This window comes from Triticum urartu, chromosome 1A (assembly GCF_056163025.1).
Source record: "Triticum urartu cultivar PI428250 chromosome 1A, HENAU_Tu73, whole genome shotgun sequence".
NCBI lineage: Eukaryota > Viridiplantae > Streptophyta > Magnoliopsida > Poales > Poaceae > Triticum > Triticum urartu.
Window position 1 is genome coordinate 496653330 of NC_141873.1, and position 17405 is coordinate 496670734.

General features: G+C 48.9%; 3 protein-coding genes across 5 annotated transcripts; all 3 read right to left on the minus strand.

Moving 5' to 3' along the window:
- Positions 1–818: 818 nt before the first annotated feature.
- LOC125536409 (protein SKU5 SIMILAR 14-like) lies at positions 819–3083 on the minus strand. The gene is made up of 3 exons (XM_087526535.1): positions 2971–3083; positions 1429–2882; positions 819–1329 (listed from the first exon to the last, which is right to left on the minus strand). The coding sequence occupies exons 2-3, from the start codon at positions 2802–2804 to the stop codon at positions 1026–1028; spliced, it is 1680 nt and encodes a 559-aa protein (XP_087382661.1). The 5' UTR covers positions 2805–2882; positions 2971–3083; the 3' UTR covers positions 819–1025.
- Positions 3084–7001: 3918 nt separating this feature from the next.
- On the minus strand, positions 7002–14094 carry LOC125521826 (leucine-rich repeat receptor protein kinase HPCA1). The gene is made up of 19 exons (XM_048686891.2): positions 12113–14094; positions 11874–11997; positions 11697–11768; positions 11236–11310; positions 11061–11132; positions 10784–10945; positions 10611–10682; positions 10461–10532; positions 10306–10374; positions 10161–10229; positions 9993–10067; positions 9834–9905; positions 9604–9738; positions 9043–9518; positions 8801–8959; positions 8510–8649; positions 8162–8381; positions 7808–8040; positions 7002–7720 (listed from the first exon to the last, which is right to left on the minus strand). The coding sequence occupies exons 1-19, from the start codon at positions 12201–12203 to the stop codon at positions 7214–7216; spliced, it is 2895 nt and encodes a 964-aa protein (XP_048542848.2). The 5' UTR covers positions 12204–14094; the 3' UTR covers positions 7002–7213.
- A 173-nt stretch (positions 14095–14267) lies between these two features.
- LOC125521870 (keratinocyte-associated-like protein) lies at positions 14268–17351 on the minus strand. Of its 3 annotated transcripts, XM_087526536.1 has the most exons (6): positions 17184–17351; positions 16929–17084; positions 15832–15883; positions 15688–15754; positions 14433–14542; positions 14268–14335 (listed from the first exon to the last, which is right to left on the minus strand). In XM_087526536.1, exons 2-5 carry the CDS (start codon positions 17082–17084, stop codon positions 14452–14454), a joined length of 366 nt encoding a protein of 121 aa, XP_087382662.1. In that variant the 5' UTR covers positions 17184–17351; the 3' UTR covers positions 14268–14335; positions 14433–14451. The 3 variants fall into 3 exon arrangements, with proteins under 3 accessions (XP_087382662.1, XP_048542894.1, XP_048542898.1); XM_048686937.2 differs by having other exon boundaries at positions 14268–14542; positions 17184–17350; XM_048686941.2 differs by having other exon boundaries at positions 14268–14542; positions 16929–17098; positions 17184–17335.
- Positions 17352–17405: the final 54 nt, after the last annotated feature.

Genomic DNA, 17405 nt, shown 5'->3' on the forward strand with positions numbered 1-17405 from the left:
CAGTGTGTATTCATAAAAGGTTTACTGTGTATATTAAAAAAAGTTCACCATACATATAAATACAGTTATATATATATATTAAAAAATCATAATATATTAAATTTTGTTCAGTGTGTATATGAAAAAATGTTCACCCTATAAAAAACGTGTTCAATGTGTATTTGAAAAGAAAGATGTTCTCCATCTATTAAAAATGTTCAACATATATTAGAACAATCTTTATAATACAGAAAGTATAAAAAATAAACAATGGAAGAAAACTCGAAGAACAACTAAACCTGAAAGAGAAAAATAAAAATCATAAAAAGGAAAAAACAAAAGGAGAAAAACACAAAGTGTACTACTGCGTACGGCTAGGCTACCGGAGGTAGCGATCGTATTAGCGAGCACGGAGGCGCGCTAGGCGTGGCCCTTGCAAGCACGATCTGGGTCTCTCCTTTAGTCATGCTGGATGCTGCATGATTATAAAAAAATAATATCACTCTGGGCTGGACAAAAAAAAGAACAACAAACAAAGGAAAGGCCACAAACAAATGATGACATCTACTCAAAAAAAAAACAAATGATGATATCAGCTTAGATGTGACATAACTATGTCACATTTAGATGAGGAATAGACAGACCCTTAACTTTATAGTAACTACCATTACAATGATTTGAGAGGGCATATATGTCAAGATTACCGCAATGATTTGTTCCCAGCCGGCCGGCCGGTCCAGCCGATCCTTAATTTTCTTTCCAAGGTAGGAGTATACGTTTCTAAGTGTCTTTGTTCTTTTGATGAGAGGGGCAAACTAGCCCCCATGCTTAATCATATATTCCACCAAAGCAAAAAAGAAAATCGATCGCCAAGAACGACAACAACAGTAACACAATTACACAACACACAAGAATGGAGTACGTACACACATACATACATACAATAACGGAAACAAACTCATCCTGGCGGCCTAGCTAGACCTCCTCGTGTACATCAATCATTTAGTTTCATATCTGTCAATGGATTAATTAACTGGGTCAGGGCTTCAGGCGGGGAGGTAGGACGGCGGCAGCGGCAGGCCGACGACCTTGCCGCAGCGGAGGGCGTTCTCTGGCATGTTGTACTCGTCGCGCAGCGACCTCGCCGGCGAGACGACGCTCATGTAGAGCTGCTCCCCGAGGTAGTGCCTCTCCCACAGGTTGGTCCTCACGTTCCACATCCCCGCGTTGTCGAACGTCAGCATCACCGCCGACCACGACCGCGGGTACACCTGGATCGTGTGCCTGCTCACCGCGTCCAGCAGGTTGTACGTCTTCCTCTCCGCCGCCGTCCACTTCCCCGGCCCCATCCTGCAATACCCACATGCATCAAGTCCATTTCCATTAATTCCATCAGCGCCGCCGCCCGTACAATGCAATGCATGCCTGAGCACAAGAACTTAGGGTTACCCGACGGCGAAGAAGGCGTAGCCGTCGATGTGGACGGAGTCCATGCTCTTCTCGGGGTTCTCGAAGACGACCTCGATGAAGGTGCGGAACTCGGCCGTGATGACGTTGGGCACGACGTGCATGGGGCCGTTCACGGCAGGGGGTTCGTCGCCCATTTGGTTGTAATGGAACACCTGGTCGCTGACGTTGAAGTACTCGGCGAGCTTCAGGGGTGTGTCGCCGTCCACGTGGGACACGCCGTTGAAGCCGTACCTGAGCTTGCCCTCGACGTGGCCGCGGGTGACCATGAGCTTGATGGTGCGGGTGATGTTGATCTGCCCGTAGTGGTAGGACCCCTGCGGGTTGGGACGCGCCGCGCTGGCCGTCAGGTTCCACCGGAAGGACCTCCACTGGTTGATCGACCAGGCCCACCCGGCCGGCGGCTCCGGGACGTTAGCCGCCGGCGGGGTGTTGGAGCCGGCGTAGCGGATGACGGCGGAGACGGAGCTGGGGCCGGCCATGAACCTGGTGGAGGCCACCATGAGGTAGTCCGCGGGCTTCTGGTCGGCGTCGACGAGGACGGACATGCACTGGCCCACGTGCACGTCGAGCGACTCGTACAGGCCCTGTATCGTGTGGGAGCCGTCCATCTCCACAAGCTTCATGTCGTGACCCTGGATGCGGAAGTTGAGCGACGACTTGATGCCGACGTTGCAGATGCGGAGCTGGTACGTCTTGGCGGCCTCCCAGGTGAACATGGGCGGGTTGGCCGCCTCCTTGCCGCCCCTGCCGTTGATGAGCACGCCCGCGGGGCGGCCGATGCTGCGGCCGGCGTCGAGGAGGCCGGCCATGACGGCGTGGTCCTTGGTGAACCAGTCGCCGATGAGGACCTGCAGGTCGTCGGCGGGCGGGTCGTAGGGGACCGGGATGAGGAGGCGGCTGACGACGCTGATGAGGCCGAAGCCGCCGACGACGCGCTGCATGCCGACGGAGGGGAAGTAGAAGAAGGTGCCGATCTGGTCCTTGGGCTGCCAGTGGTAGGTGTAGTTGGTGCCGGGGGCGACGGGGCAGTTGGTGCCCGGGAGGCCGTCCTGCCACGAGTTCTTGCGGTGCTGGATGCCGTTCCAGGTGAAGAGCAGCGGCTGGTCCAGCTGGTTGAAGACGTTGATGACGATGTTGTTGTTGGAGGAGCAGTTGATCCGGGGGCCCGGGAACTCGTCGTTGATGAGGATCACCTTCTGCGGCGTGCCCACGATGTTCTTGGTGCCGTACGTCACGTGCCACTCCATGAACACGTACGGGTCCTCGGCCCGGACCACCGTCGTGGACAGCAGCAGCAGCGCCAGCAGGAGGACGCCCCCCGCCGCCGTCCGGCGCATTGTCATCGTCGTCGTCATGAAAACCAAGATCGGTGGCAGGCGGGCGCGCGGGCTAGCTGGGCGGACTGGCGAGCGCTATATATCAAGTTCTGCTCTCTGCATCACAAAATACCAACACATTCGAATGAATTGATCGGAAACTGCATGCATCCGACGACGATTTGCAGGCTGCGTGCGTGCGTACCTTGAAGGATTTGTAATGTAGGAGTTGCGGGCGGCGGGATAGGTGGGTCTATGAGGAGGCCATGGAAGACGTCCCCTGGTTGTGGGAGGGGTGGAGGACGGTGGAGGACGGTGGAGAAGGATGTGGAGACCGGGGAGGTCAACCGGGGAGCTTCGGGGTGAGGAGGGGACGCCGTGGCAGGGATTTATAGGTAGCGCCGCGCATGGCGGGGCGAAGGAGCGGTGCCGAGAAATGGCCGGAAGCAGGTATGCAGCGTGTGTCTGTCTCGCCGCCGTTGCCGCTCGGTCCCTGTTTAGACCTGTTCCAGCGTCTCCCCGGCCAGTTCGGGCCAGGACAGCCCAGCACAGCACGCACATAGCTGCAGCCAGCCTTCGATCCTGCCATGTTGACAGGTTTTGGCGCAGAAATGTCTTTTTGTGCTCGGGCTACATGAAGCTCTTCTTAAAAAAATCAAGAAAAAAAATGTCTCAATGATTCAAAAATTCTGAAACAATTCCAGGATATCATACGGATGTATACTCCATCTCCATGTACGTAAATTTTTATGACGAAATACATTGACACGCGAGCTAGCTACACAAAAAAGACAAATTGATGATTTTGAACACAGTGAACAATATGTGCTCTCTTAGGAGCATCTTCAACAGGCGCGCTAAACAAGCGCCGCGCCGTAAATTTAGCCAGTTTAGCACGCGCAACCCGGCGGGTGGCTCCAGCGGGCGCGCAGGGCGCGCGGTCGGAATCGCTATCTCATGCGGTGTATCTGGGGCGCCCGCTTCCGCGCGCGGCACAGTCGAGCGCTCGCGCTGCGCTCTGTCTTCTCCGCCTCCTACGCCCCGCGCGCGCCGGAACCCCGCTCACCCCATCCTATAGCCGCGACCCCTCCACCGCCGCCGCCGCCGCCGCAAACCCTAGCCCGGGTGGCGTTGGCCTCGCCTCCGCCGGAGCTCCTCCGACCATCGGCCTCGCGCGCGGCCTCTTCATGCCGCCGCGGATGACCTCGGCGGCGGGTGGCGTGTGACTGGGTGGGCATGATTTTGAATTTGTGGGCATGAACTTTTCTTCATCAATTTGTTTGTGTGTAATTTTATATCTCATGTTCATTACATTTTGAATGTTTCAACTTCATTTTGTGTTCAAAATGCCATATATGCAATGCCCCGGCGAGTCGCGCGCGCTGCATTTTTTGCGCGCTGCTGAAGCGGCGCGCGCGCTGCATTTTAGCGCGGCTGCTGGAGCCAGTGCTGCGCGCCGCGCCAAACCAGGCGATGCACGCGCGGCAAAGCAGTTTTTTGCACGTGGCGCGTTCGGCGCCTGTTGAAGATGCTCTAACTACTCTATATAGAACCGACGATTTTTCACCTTTTTCCGTGTATCTCGCAAACCAATGTATTTTCACGTGTAGTATACATGCATATATCAATGTAATCTTTTCAAAGTTTAAAATGTGATTTTTTGAATGTTTCAGAAAAGGTGTTTCATATAGCCCGAGCACCAAACCACTGCACTTGGTATCGGTGTGCTTTTGTTCGAAGTAACTTGTACTTCTCAAGGCAATGTATTTATTTATTTTTAGTTGCAATTTTTTGTAGGTAGCTTATCAAGCTGACCGCTTGGTCAAGGTAATGTATTGTTTGCACTTCACACTGTACAAGTATACATGTACTTCACGTGACAGTGAACTTGTATCTCGTACACTGTTCACATAGCACTTTTGCCCAGACAGTACACATGCACGCACTATGCAGTATGTGAGAAAAAAAACTAAAAATATAACAGAAGAAAAAAAAAGTCACACTAGGTGTCAGCCGCCCGATCCTTCACATGGGATCAGCCACCTCGGCAGCCATCGATTGCTTCACACCTCACCATCCCATCATTCCCTACCACCTCATCTCCCCCATCGGCTCCCCTCTACCTTGCATCACTAGCACGCTATGTAGCACCAAGAAGCATGCCCCAACGGCACCCTCTCACCTTGCAGCACCTAGACGTCGTCTCACGGCACTGAGTGCCCGGCTCCTAGCACACAGCACCAGCGCATCGCGGCACCGAGTGGCTGTATGGCTCCTTGAAGCAACGCTCGACGGTGCATGCAGACCTTGCAACACCTACGCATGCTTGCAAAGCCAGTGTCCCCCCAGGCTACAACACCGGTGTTCGCCCTTGCAGAAACGACATCAACATTGTTGTCGATCATCGCTGGTTTGTAGCAGTTGGCGTAGAAAGCGGACATTGCTAGGACAATGTGGGCGACGATGGAACTAGTGAGATTTTCCAGAGAAAGTAAGAGAGATGGCGCGAGGAAGATGACGAAGCGCGACACACACACACACACAAAGAGAGAGAGAAGAGGAGAAAAAGAGTGCCCGAGAAAACTCTGCAAGGAGATAAAGCCATTGGTTCGTGTTTGGGACCATTTTGTGGGGCACGTGTTGCATTGACGAGCCGACCGGCACTACATATCTATCAGTCGACATAATTAAATATTTTTTCAAAAAAGAAAACCAACATCTGCCTCCTCTCCCAAGAGGGAGTTTAGCCCTTAAAGTGCTCATCGCATTACCCTATCCATGTGCGTGCACTAGGGGTATCACTGGATTAGTTGTTTGCATGGTTCTCTATAAAATTCCTAAATAAATAGGAGAATATAATTGCATGTCATGTTTAACAGATTGCACAATATAATTTTTTCCATATAAATATAGTATTTAATTATTATGAGAATGCTCCACTATCTATAAAAATATATTTATGTGTCCAAACAAAATAAGGATGCAACTTATTATGACATTTTCATTAGTAAAATATGGACGCAATATTGCTTTGTCAAGACGATTGGCCGCCTCCTAAAGGAGAAAGCAATCAGGGGCAAAAAGCAACAAGGATGGAGCTAACCCTTGATCTGATATATTGAAAGATAAACCAAACAAGAGCAAAAATAAGAAGGATGGCACTAAAGGAAAGGCGTATGTCCGTATGTAGTTACATGATGGATGGTTCTTAGCATAAAAACATGCATTTGGTCGTGTATGTTGTCTATGTCAATATATTTGTATTTTTCACATATTACCACTAGTCGATGGGGGTACTTTGCGATGTCGAGGTTTGTATGTTGGCGGTTTTAGAAGTAGCTTGTTGAGTTGCCTTTGTGCTTGGGCCTAATAGTTTGAATTGTTTTTTTGAGGGGTAGCCTAATAGTTTGATAGTATTGCATGCATTGTTTGGGTTGTTGCTTGTTCGCCTATTAGGACATGTTTGCAACGGTTGCCCGATTTTTCATCAGTTAATTGATCAATCGTCTTCTGTTTAATTAATGAATGAGACAAATCTTTTACCTCCATTAAAAAGACAATTGTCCAAGTATCTAATATAAAACTGCTTCAAAATGTATCTAACGCCTTGAAAATGTATCATCCTATTTGGGTTTGATTCCGGAGCAAATCATTGAAGAAGGTCATAAAATCTGACGCTGAGTGTTTATTTATATGTCACCTGAATGTAAATTTTATTACAAGCTTGCTAAAAGTCAGACGATTGAGATTTAACGAAGTCTTAGTCGACCTTGTAGCATTTTGTCTCATCGTTTGCAACATTTTTTTTCTGCCGGGTGCAACATCCGTCTTGGTGGTTGTAGCATGTCGTCCCTCGTCAATTGTAGCACATCATCTCACGGGTCGCAACATCCTCCTTTGACAGTTGTAGCATTTTTATCAGGACGGTTATAGCATATGTTGTCGTTGCTTGCAGTACCGTTGCAACATTTTTCATCGCCGTTTGCAGCATCCGGCCATGCCGCTTGCAACACCACAACTAAGCTGACGTCACTCGATTGAGACTTCGTTAAGTCTCAGTCGACTGAGTTCTAAACACACCCTTTTTATTACTTTTGATGCTCTTTTTGTACTGCTACGACAATTAATGAATAGATCAGAAGATTTTTCTGTGAAAAATAGGGTACTGAGTGCACATCAAAGGCGCGTAGGCCGTGACTCCGAGTAATGCTGCCGAAAACCATGACATGGACAATGTAAACAATGAACTTGCATCCAATGAATGTCAAGAGAGTGAAACTTGCATACAATGAACAAAGAAGAATCTAATACTATACGATGCATCACAAGTCACATCACTCGCAACACGAACAAAAAAAAATCAATGTACAATTCATCGTCACAAGCTGACACGAGAAGGAACAAAATGTACACTTTCTATACCCCAAAATGAATGTACAATGTGTCTATTATTTGGGCTTGACCTCAAAGTAGGGCATGTAATCGGACGCCTCCCCGGCGCCGCCGTAGGACGACCGGGTGATCTCCACGTCGCTGTACGGGTGCGAGGGCGCGCCCCTGCCGGCGCCGTCGAACTCGGTGGCCGACGACCCGGCCGAGTTGGACCCCTCCCCGTCGGGCTCGTTGAGCAGCATGGCCTCCACCTCCTTGACGACGGTGCCCATGGTGGGCCGCGCCGCCGCGGACTCGTCCACGCACTGCATCGCCAGCTGCACGAACCGCCGGAACCCGGGCGTCCGCGCGGCGTCCCGGATCGCCGGGTCGACGATGGCGCGCAGGCCGTAGTAGTCGCGGTCGGCCGGGTCGATGGCCTGCCTCACCTCCCGCACAACGTACTTCCCCTTCTCGATCGGCTGCCTCCCGCTCACCAGCTCCAGCATCACCACCCCGAAGCTGTACACGTCGCTCTTCTCCGACAGCTGCTGCGTCATGTAGTACTCCGGGTCCAAATATCCCTGCCAAAAATGCACGCATGATTAATCGGCAGATCATATGGAGCAACTGATCGAGGTGAAAAATGTAGCAGTGGTTACGATCGTTACCAGTGTTCCTTTGACTTGGGTGGAGACGTGGCCCTTCTCGGTGTCGGCGACGAGCTTGGAGAGCCCGAAGTCGGCGACCTTGGCCTTGAGGTTCTCGTCGAGGAGGATGTTGGTGGACTTGATGTCGCGGTGGATGATCGGCGGGTCGGCGAGCTCGTGAAGGTACGCCAGCCCCCTCGCCGACCCGAGCGCGATCCTCAGCCTCTTCTTCCAGCCCAAGTACGTCCCTCTAACTGCAAACGTGCAGTTCCATCAATTTTGGGCACAAGTGAAATGGTAAACAACTAATGTAAATGTAGATGAGGGGTATTGTCAGTGGGGTGGTTTGGGACTCAGTAATTCAGATGTGCTTACCAACAAGGTTCTCCCTCAGTGTCCCACCGGCGACGAACTCGTAAACCAGCATCTGCTCCCCTTGCTGGAAGCAGAAGCCGATCAGGCTCACCAGGTTCCTGTGGTGAACCCGGGACAGCAGCTCGATCTCGTTCTTGAACTCCGGCGCGCCCTGCATCGACCCGGACTGCGCCCGCTTTATCGCCACCCGTATTCCGTCCACAAGTGTTCCCTTGTACACCTGTTCACACATTGCAGTGAGTAAGCCAGTGTGGTTGGCTAAATTGTGTTTCAACTTTCAACTGTTTGTGCAGGCCATATTTCAGGAATAAGATGGACAAATGAACTGATGCGGTTTTCAATTGTTACCTTTCCATAGCCTCCTGCGCCTATCTCATGGCTATCTGCAAAGTTGTCCGTGCAGCTTTTCAGCTCCTCGAAGGAGAAGAACCTCGCTCCTTTCAGCTGTGGAGCTCCTCCGCTGTCTTTCTGCGCCGCGCCCCACGAAGCTGGAATTTCAGAGAAATGATCAGATCAGTTTCAACCTTCATTGTCCATGTCATGGTTGCTCTTTGGATGTTCAGTTCATCGCAGATTGTTCAACAGTGATGCTACTGGTATAACAGAAACTGCAAGACCAGTTTGTATATTTATCCTTACCAAAAGGGTCGGTGCTTCGTTCTTTTAGTTCCTTGTTCCTTCTCTTCTGTCGCAAAGCGAACAGTCCCACCAAAATGAGGGCAATCACAAGAACCCCACCGGCCACTGCGATTCCAGCAACAGCAGCTGTACTGAACTTCGATTTCTTGCCACCAGCAACTGACACAGAATGTTTAAATAGTTAGTTTCACACCGCCATGCTGCTTCAAATCTTCAATTTTAAACAGGGGAAACTCAAGTACCTAAGAAGGGGACATATGGATCTGCAATGAAGAAGTAAGGCCCGAATATTGGCGGCGGCTTGTAGGTCTGGTTGCTGAGAAGAAACCCAATGCGGCTCACTTCAGACACGTTGAAGAGCGTCCCCGTCGACGGGAACAGACTCACTTGAACTTGGAGGTAGTTGTCCTCGTTGAAGTGGATACGGTTCAGGAGAACCGCACCTTCACGCAGACCCAGTAGCCTCCAGAGGGTTTCCTCCAGTTGCTGAAACCTAACGGTGTCTGACACATCCTTGAAGGACGGCGCTCTGAAGACCATCTTGCCATTGTACGAATAGGCGCAGCCGCAGTTTGCGGGGTTCTGGCCCTGACCACTTTGGCACCCACTTGCCGAGATACATTTGGCCATGCTAGTGCTGTATGCTATCACGTTCGGTTTCTGGACGGTGCAGAATGCTACAGTGGGTTTATCGGAGCAGACTGGATTCAGGGCAAGCCTGTATGCAGATTTTAAGAAAAAACAGAGGCATGTCAGTGAATGCATGGAGAAAAGAAGTAATGGCCAGCATTTTAGGATCTTACAGCAGTGTCTTTTTGTAGTTTGAAATGCCAGCGACATCAACTATGACGTTTCCTTGGAAATCCACGGTTTGCAGTTGTGTGCCGATGCTGCCTGGCATCGTAAGTACTCCGTTCAACTGGTTTTTGCTCATTACACTGTACCATCATCAATACGAACACTTGAACATGAGAATGACTTATTTCTCTTTTCTTATTGAAGTTACTATGAGTATAGTTTGCTAGAAAATTACACTTCATGCAGCTGGGGCAAATTGAAGAGTTCCTGGGGGACCTCGCCAGTGAGGCTCGCAGAAGACATCGATCTGAGTGATAACAAGAATATCACGATAAGTATGACATCATCGAAACAAATTGTTGCTTTAGAGAGTCAACCGTTTAAGATAACTCACATTGAAGAAATATTTGTTAGATTTGTGAACCAGGCTGGGATTGCTGACGCGGTAAAGCTGTTGTTGCTTAAATCCCTGGTTATTAAAGCATTGACTAGTCAGTATTTTCCGAGATTGTTTTATATCACTGGGCAATGCAGCATGGAAGCATTATAGTTAGGTTCTTACACAACATTTAACACGTTCATGCTGCTGAGATTTGGCACTGATCCAGTTAGCTTGTTGGTTGCCAAGTTCCTGCAGAAAGCATTTTCAGTAATAGGTTTCTCAAGTCTAAAAAATCTTATCTTGACTAGTCTTGGAAGACACTTACAGCTCATTTAGGTTGACCAAGTTGGTGATGTTAGGAACTGCTCCCGCAAATTGGTTCCTATCCAGTCGGCTGTCGAAGACGAGAAATGTGTCAAAGATTGTGATAAAAACAACTCTCGAGGAAAATGTGTGTTTCATTGTTCTGAAGCTACTTACAGTACTTGGAGCGAGGTAATGCTTCCAAGCTCACGCGGAATTGGGCCTGTGAACTGATTGCTATCAAACAATCTGAAAAAAATGAAAAGAAATATTAGCGGGATATATTTATCGATATAACATAAATTGGAAAGTTTGGCAATCCCTTACATGTGTATGAGGGTCATATTAGACTTGAAGAGGCCTGTAAGCATTCCAGATAGCTGGTTCTTGTTGAAATGGCTGTCCACCAATCATAGTTTAGTTAGAAAGATGAAACAACCGGCTGCAAACCGATGATCTTCCTTAATAGATCAAGACAAAAAAAGTAGTATCAAACTTACAAGTGCTTCGTGTTGGTAAGAAGATCAAGGCCCGGTGTCGTTCCTGTTGAGATAGGGACACTTCCTGTGATGGCATTATCTGCCAGGTCTAGCCAGAAGAGTTTTGAGAGTAGGCCAAGCTGAGGCGGTATTGTGCCCGTCAACTTGTTTGAATTCAGCGCCCTATATGTATAGATAACGTTTCACAGAACCAGTTAGTTTTTCTGTCAATCAAAAGAAATAAGACGAGGAGTTTGCGAATGCGAGAAGTTTCTTTTGAATCAAGCTAGCCACTTACAGGAATGTCATCTGCAGGAGGTTGCCTAGTTCTTTAGGAATGTCTCCGCTGAAGCTGCAACCAGCCAAGATTCTGACAAGTACATCGAAAGCGATTCAGTAAGTCTGTTTGGTCAACTGCTATTGCATCAGGAGCGGAAGGGTTGAGAACAATGAGCAATTAATGCATCGCTTACAGTGTCGTAAGCTTCCCAAGGTTCCCAATCGAAGCGGGGATCGTACCACTGAGACCGCTGTTGAACGAAAGGTCACTGCAATGCAAATGCTTGTGTTAGAGTGTCCACATATCAGCAGCAGGTCTTCAGAACTTCTACATCTAGTTTCATCTAGATTTTCTTCCATGCAATATTAAATGGAAGCATCTCTACTTTTCCTTCATTTTCAAATATATTACCTAATCCATGTTCACTGCCCAACTACCATTTTTTATAATACAAACTAACAATCAAAACTTAGACATGGTAAACTTGAATGGGTCAGCTCAGTTTTTTGTTTTCTTTCAGGACATGGTCAGACAATAAGAAAGCAGAGTTCATAATTGAGAAGCAAAACTGCTCTGACTGGTTCAACATATAGCCTGAGCAATGGCAGCTCGGAGGCAGCGAATCCATGGTGGGCGGGCGAGGCGACAACTTACAGGAACATGAGCTGGCCGAGCTGCCCGATGCTGTCGCTGAGCGTGCCCTGCATGTTGGCGCTGGATAGCCGCCTGCGAAAACAAACCAAAGGAAATTTGGTATGATGAGATGAGGCACACACTTGACTTGGCTGTAGAAGGAGCCGCGGGGGACGCGATGGATTCGATTGTACTCACAGCGATGTCACCCTCCCGTTGCCGCTGCACATGATCCCGTCCCACGGCGCGCCGCAGGGGTCGCCGGAGTTCCAGCTCGACGGGTAGTTGGTCCACGCGCCCATCACCGACCGGAGCGCCGCGGCTGCCATGAGTAGACACAATCCATGCAGAACGAGGTGAGCAAAGCAGGGCGGAGAGATGCGTTAGATGAAATGGAACGGAGCTTTTTGGACGGCGGAGGGGAGTGGCTGACTGACCATCGTCCGGGTTGGTCTGGCAGAGCCCAGCCGGCACGGTGGCCGCCACGAGCAGCAGGAGCAGCCGCGCCCGCCGCGTCGCCGCGTCCATTCTCTATCCACGGGCCAGTCCACGACGGACGGAGCAGCAACAACGGTGGGCGCCTGACTCGATCACTTGCCGGAGCCTCGCCCGGAAGCACGCACGTTCGCCGGAGCGAGCAGGGCGCCGCCGCGCTTCTTGCGCTCTGTGTATCGTCTACCTCGCTCCTCTTGGTCGTCGGAGGCTCACGTACCCTCTCTCTCTCTCTCTCTCTCTCTCTCTGGCAAAAGTCGGAGACGGGAAGGAGGCGGGCACGGCAGGGCGTATAAATCCCACCAACCCAACGCCAGCGGCCTGCCTTGCTTCTTCCCCGACGCAGCGCAGCGCAGGGAAGAGGTCAACCCGCCCGGGGCAGGGCAAAGGCAAGGCGAGGCGAGCGAACGCAGCGACGCACGCGTTCAGACAAGACAAGGCAGCCGGGTTTGCACTGCGCCACGTTGGTCAAACTAACCGAGTGGCCGAGGAAAGAGAGAGCCGACTGCGCATTTCCACCATCTTTTTTATATCTTATATAATTTACGCATATACAAATCCGAGCTGGAATATTCAAATCCTCGACGAAAGCGGGCCCCGGTTCTGGTAAAGACAAAGAGCAATTTTGAAATTATTCAAACGTTTTATCGGGAAAATTAGAAGGATCCCCACGGGACGACGACCTGCTGGTGGCCTGTAGCCATCGCCGCCGGTTGCAGTTGCATGATTTGCGCGCTGGCGTTGCCATCGTCGTCTTAATTAGCTGCACATTCTTTTATCCGTGGCTAGCTAGTAGTGGTCTGGGTGCTCGCCCGGCCATCGGCTTAAAAATCCAACGACCAGCCTTTGATTGCGTCTTGATCGGTTCGCGGAGATTAGTTTATATGCCGAGGAAAACATCCGAGGACAGTTGACAATTAAAAGGGGCATGCATATGAGGCTGGTTGTAATAAGAGTATCATAAGCGGTATCATACATGTCAACTAGACTTTTTAAATGCTGTGACACACAAATAATTGAAGAAAAAAAAGGATATAATATCATATCATGATACTGTATCATATTAAATATTTTACTACTTTGTGTCATGCATGACAATTAATAAGGCAGTCTAAGATACTAATTTATAATAGTATGCATTACAGAAGTAGTATCATACACTAGTATCATATGATACTACTATATGATACTGCCCATTACGACCAGCCTGATGCAACTGGGACGAGGGCCAATCGAATCGGGTGGCTGAATGGATCTATCCATCCATTGTCCGTCCGGCAGTCCTCTGGCCGGGTACGGTGTTTATGTTTGTTGTTTAGCCCGTGGATTGGCGATTTTTAATGCGAGCGTCGCGGGGTGGTGGCTGATGGAGACGGCGACGGCGACTTTCTCTATCCAAGCCTCGGTCTCGGATCGATTGGAACAGTTGAGGCCGGGCGCTGCAACTGGATCGAATGTGCGTCTTCTTCTACGTGTGCATGTATGTATGTCTATCATCCATCATCGCAGAGGCAGAGGACAGAGCCTGCAAGTTGCAGCGGACGGACAGTGGACGTGAGGCCCGGTCAGTGGCCTGCTCCTGGTCAGAGAACAACAGCCAGCCCGGCCTGGCCTGCACGCGTGCTCCGCTCCTCTATCCCCTCCAAATCCGGCGTCCCCGTCCGCCCGTCGAGGCCTCGCTCTCTCCCCTACCGCAGAGACTTCGATGCGGGTCGCCGGCCACCGGAGCGTACTTTCTTCGCCTTCCGCAGCTCCGGTCTCCCGCCTCCATGGCACAGGCAAAATGGCGGCCGGGAAGCGGTCCGGCTGGTGCACGGCACACCACGCACCGGCGCACGTCGGCCATCGTCACCGCAGACGTTTCACGTGCGCGAGAACTAATCCTCGACGGTTTACTCTTGACAGTTTCATACTTGTATCGTGCTACATACTAGTAATATATATCACAGCGTGGACTCTACTGATATAAACCTTTTAAACAACATGCTCGACAAATAAAAACAGAGTCCCGACCAAGCAAGAAACGTTTTCGATGCGCGCGACTCGGCAGCAACGAATTCATCCCGAATCGCCAGCCGGTGCTGATGGTTAAAAGGGAGATTACCTGGTCAACAACGCTGTGATTTCAGACTAAAAATCAAAATGTGCCGTCTCCCAGAGTTCCAGTTCTATATATGCCAAAAAGAAAGGTGATCGGGTTGAGAAGTCTGACGGAGGGTGTGGATATTAGTTTCTGATTCCATCTACAAAACAGGTCAACCTTACATAAAATATGTGTCTGCCCTCAGTACCGCCTCGCCTTGGACTCGCTCCTCGCGAGGATCATCCCGGAGAGCTTGTCGACCTCGTAAAGGATCCCGGCAGAGAACAGGAAGCTGCGGCCAGGTGGAGAAACAAAAAGGAAATCAGATCGTTCATGAGGAGCTGTTGCACTAATGTAATCACCGGAAAAAGGTAAGAACAGCAAAGGCAGCAAAATACAGAAAAGACATATCCAAGTTATTTAAATGGCAGAGCTCTTGATAATATATTTTTGTAAATGGTGCCCTTCCCTTGCTAGATCCTTGAAGGGGAATAGTCACTAGCATAATTGTGTTGGTGCCAACCAGGCTTCTTTTGCTGGTAGCTTGCTATGTGCCCAACACACAAAACACTTGGAAAATGCTGCCTCATCATGTGACCAGAGTAACATGAGCTAAGGCTGCTAAGTTCTTTATCATGTACCAGAGTAACATAGGCCAAGTCAGCTAAGATCTTCACAATGCACCACAATGATATAAGCTCTATCAGAGCATGTGAGCACCACAATGTCAACACCATGGTGGATGTAGCAAATAATTTCACCCCACATAACAAAAAAATGTGATTATTTTAATATTTTCAGAATAAATTTAGCTCCTCTCCTAGCTAATCATGATTGTTAGGTGACAGAATTTTTCTGACTAGCCGAGGAAATTTTGTTGCATACAAGTATATGCAACAATAACTCGTTCTAATCTGACAGGCTGTAGAAGGATCACTAATTAGATGGATTTTGCTCAGCTGCTAATCATGCATCCTATAACTACTGTCAACATCAAACAATAGGTAACCTACAGTTGGCAATGCTGTTATAAGGAAGTATTGTCTAATCTACTCCCTCTGTTCCTATAACAAGTCTTTTTAGAGATTTCAATATGGACTACATACGGATGTATATAGACGTAGTTTAGAGTGTAGATTCACTCATTTTGCTCTGTGTGTAGTCCATATTGGAATATCTAAAAAGACTTATATTTAGGAACAGATTTACAGTACCGGCCCATTAAACTTTGGATGTATTGATATTTGTTACCTTATGTTCCCATCTACTATTGCAAACAAGAGCAAATAAAAAATTCATAAGCATAGTTCCATCAGCACATCTAAGATTAGCATTTCTGAACAAGGAATCGTCAAGGTCTATCAGTTCTATCATGGGACCATACAACTATTAACGACTTGAACAAAGAATTGGCAAAGTATGTTAAAGGAAGCATACCATGTTGTGATGCAAACACGGTGGACAGTGCCAGCTACAATAAGAGCAACAAGTTGTGCTACAACAACTGCATGAAAAGAACAGAAATGATGACAGATGGTTCAAGTTAAAAAATGAAAGAAAACATGGGAATGAAATATATACCTGCACCCCACCCAGTTCTAACACCACTAGCTTCTTGGTAATTACCGATAAACTGCAAAACTTGCTCTAGTTAGCACATTAAAAAAAATCCATGCAGCAAAGTAATAATTGTTGTTTGCTGATGAAGGAAATGATCATCATTCTTATTTACAACACAAAACCATACAAGGGTGTCAGTCAGATGTATATAGCATACATGCTTCCTAGTTGCTACATTTTCCCCCTTGATGAGGATCTGCTTGCACTATTTTCTCGTTATAGAAAACAAAACTGACAAAAGATGACTTATCTATAGTCATCTGTGGAGGTTTTGGGGTTTAGGAAATGCTTCACCATGTTGAAGCCAGAGTGGATTCCAATACAAAAACAAGGCCCCCTTTGGTGTCTTCTGCGGATTAAAGTGACATGAACCCACAAAACTACCACAATTAAGGCTTGCCATTGGTCATAACTTTTTAGTACTATATACCTAAATATTTTACCACAAAGTCAATTATACTTCAGGAGCTTAATAAATTAGAACAAAAAGCTTATGTCTCCAAGACTGTTGGATTTGAGAAGTCAACTCTTCATGGCTCCATCTGGAGACAAATACATCTGTATCCAGACAAATCTAAGACAAGAATTTTGGGAGAGGTAATACTAGACAAACACGACCTTAGCTGCCACTTATGATAGCTCACATTGTGGGAAGTAATTGACAACTGAGCCTACATAACAGAGCAATGTGAATTTCGGATCAAGGGATATTTATATCTTAGAAGAGCAATGTGATGGGGCATTTTCTATTTGAGAAGCTACTCTAGTCTGGAAAATTGAAGCTGAAGAGCACACGCAACCTGCAGAAACTAGCTATCAGAAGTTACATGACCGAGATTTCTATCTTCCACCGCTGAATGTTAAGTACTACACACACTGGATACAAGAACAATTACAAACCACATGCCAATTTGCTCCCAGTTCTACACCCTAAACATTTTTTTAGAGAAAACAAAATCACAACCTACGAATGTCAGTGCACTACCAATCAGGTGAGAGGGCTTTGTCCACCACCACGAGTAATAAGAAGCAGAAGGAAGAAGAGAGGGACGACGCACGGTGAGGAGGAGGAGGAAGAGGAGGGAGCTGACGAATCCGCCGGCGATGGTCTTGAGCTCCGACGCGGCGAACCAGCCCCGGTACATCTCCAGCAGCGACAGCGTCACCGCGAACAGCAGCAGCGACAGCAGCATCGACCGCCCCGTGCCCGCCATCTGCGACACCAGATCTCCGACAGCCAACGGGCAGCGAAATCAACACCCAATCCAAGAACCAAAATCGTCCCAGCGCCGCAGGAGAACGGAGATCCTCACCTGGACCGGCGCCTAGGATCGGAGATCTGAGGCGGCAGCGCGGGGGAGCAGTAGGGTTTTGGCGCTGCCGCTTCTTCTTCCCCCAGTCCGTCTCCGGTCTCGCGAGGTGTGTGGTGTGGTGAGATCTACCACGCCGCCGAGTCGTCGTGGAAGAGACAATGTACGGGCCGTATTGGGCCGACGACTCAGAGCCCGATGGACCCCATTTCGGGCGTATGGGCG

Excerpts from the sequence above, each read along its gene's own strand:
- LOC125536409 (XM_087526535.1), bottom strand. The coding sequence starts at position 2,804 with ATGACGACGACGATGACAATGCGCCGGACGGCGGCGGGGGGCGTCCTC. Across the intron at positions 1,330-1,428 it reads TACGCCTTCTTCGCCGTCGG|GATGGGGCCGGGGAAGTGGA; the intron begins GTAACCCTAAGT and ends TGGGTATTGCAG.
- LOC125521826 (XM_048686891.2), bottom strand. The coding sequence starts at position 12,203 with ATGGACGCGGCGACGCGGCGGGCGCGGCTGCTCCTGCTGCTCGTGGCG. Across the intron at positions 11,133-11,235 it reads CTTGGGAAGCTTACGACACT|AATCTTGGCTGGTTGCAGCT; the intron begins GTAAGCGATGCA and ends TGTACTTGTCAG. Across the intron at positions 8,382-8,509 it reads GCGCAGGAGGCTATGGAAAG|GTGTACAAGGGAACACTTGT; the intron begins GTAACAATTGAA and ends ATGTGTGAACAG.
- LOC125521870 (XM_087526536.1), bottom strand. The coding sequence starts at position 17,084 with ATGGCGGGCACGGGGCGGTCGATGCTGCTGTCGCTGCTGCTGTTCGCG. Across the intron at positions 15,884-16,928 it reads TCTTCCTCCTCCTCCTCACC|TTTATCGGTAATTACCAAGA; the intron begins GTGCGTCGTCCC and ends CAAGTTTTGCAG. Across the intron at positions 14,543-15,687 it reads CGTGTTTGCATCACAACATG|CTTCCTGTTCTCTGCCGGGA; the intron begins GTATGCTTCCTT and ends ACCTGGCCGCAG.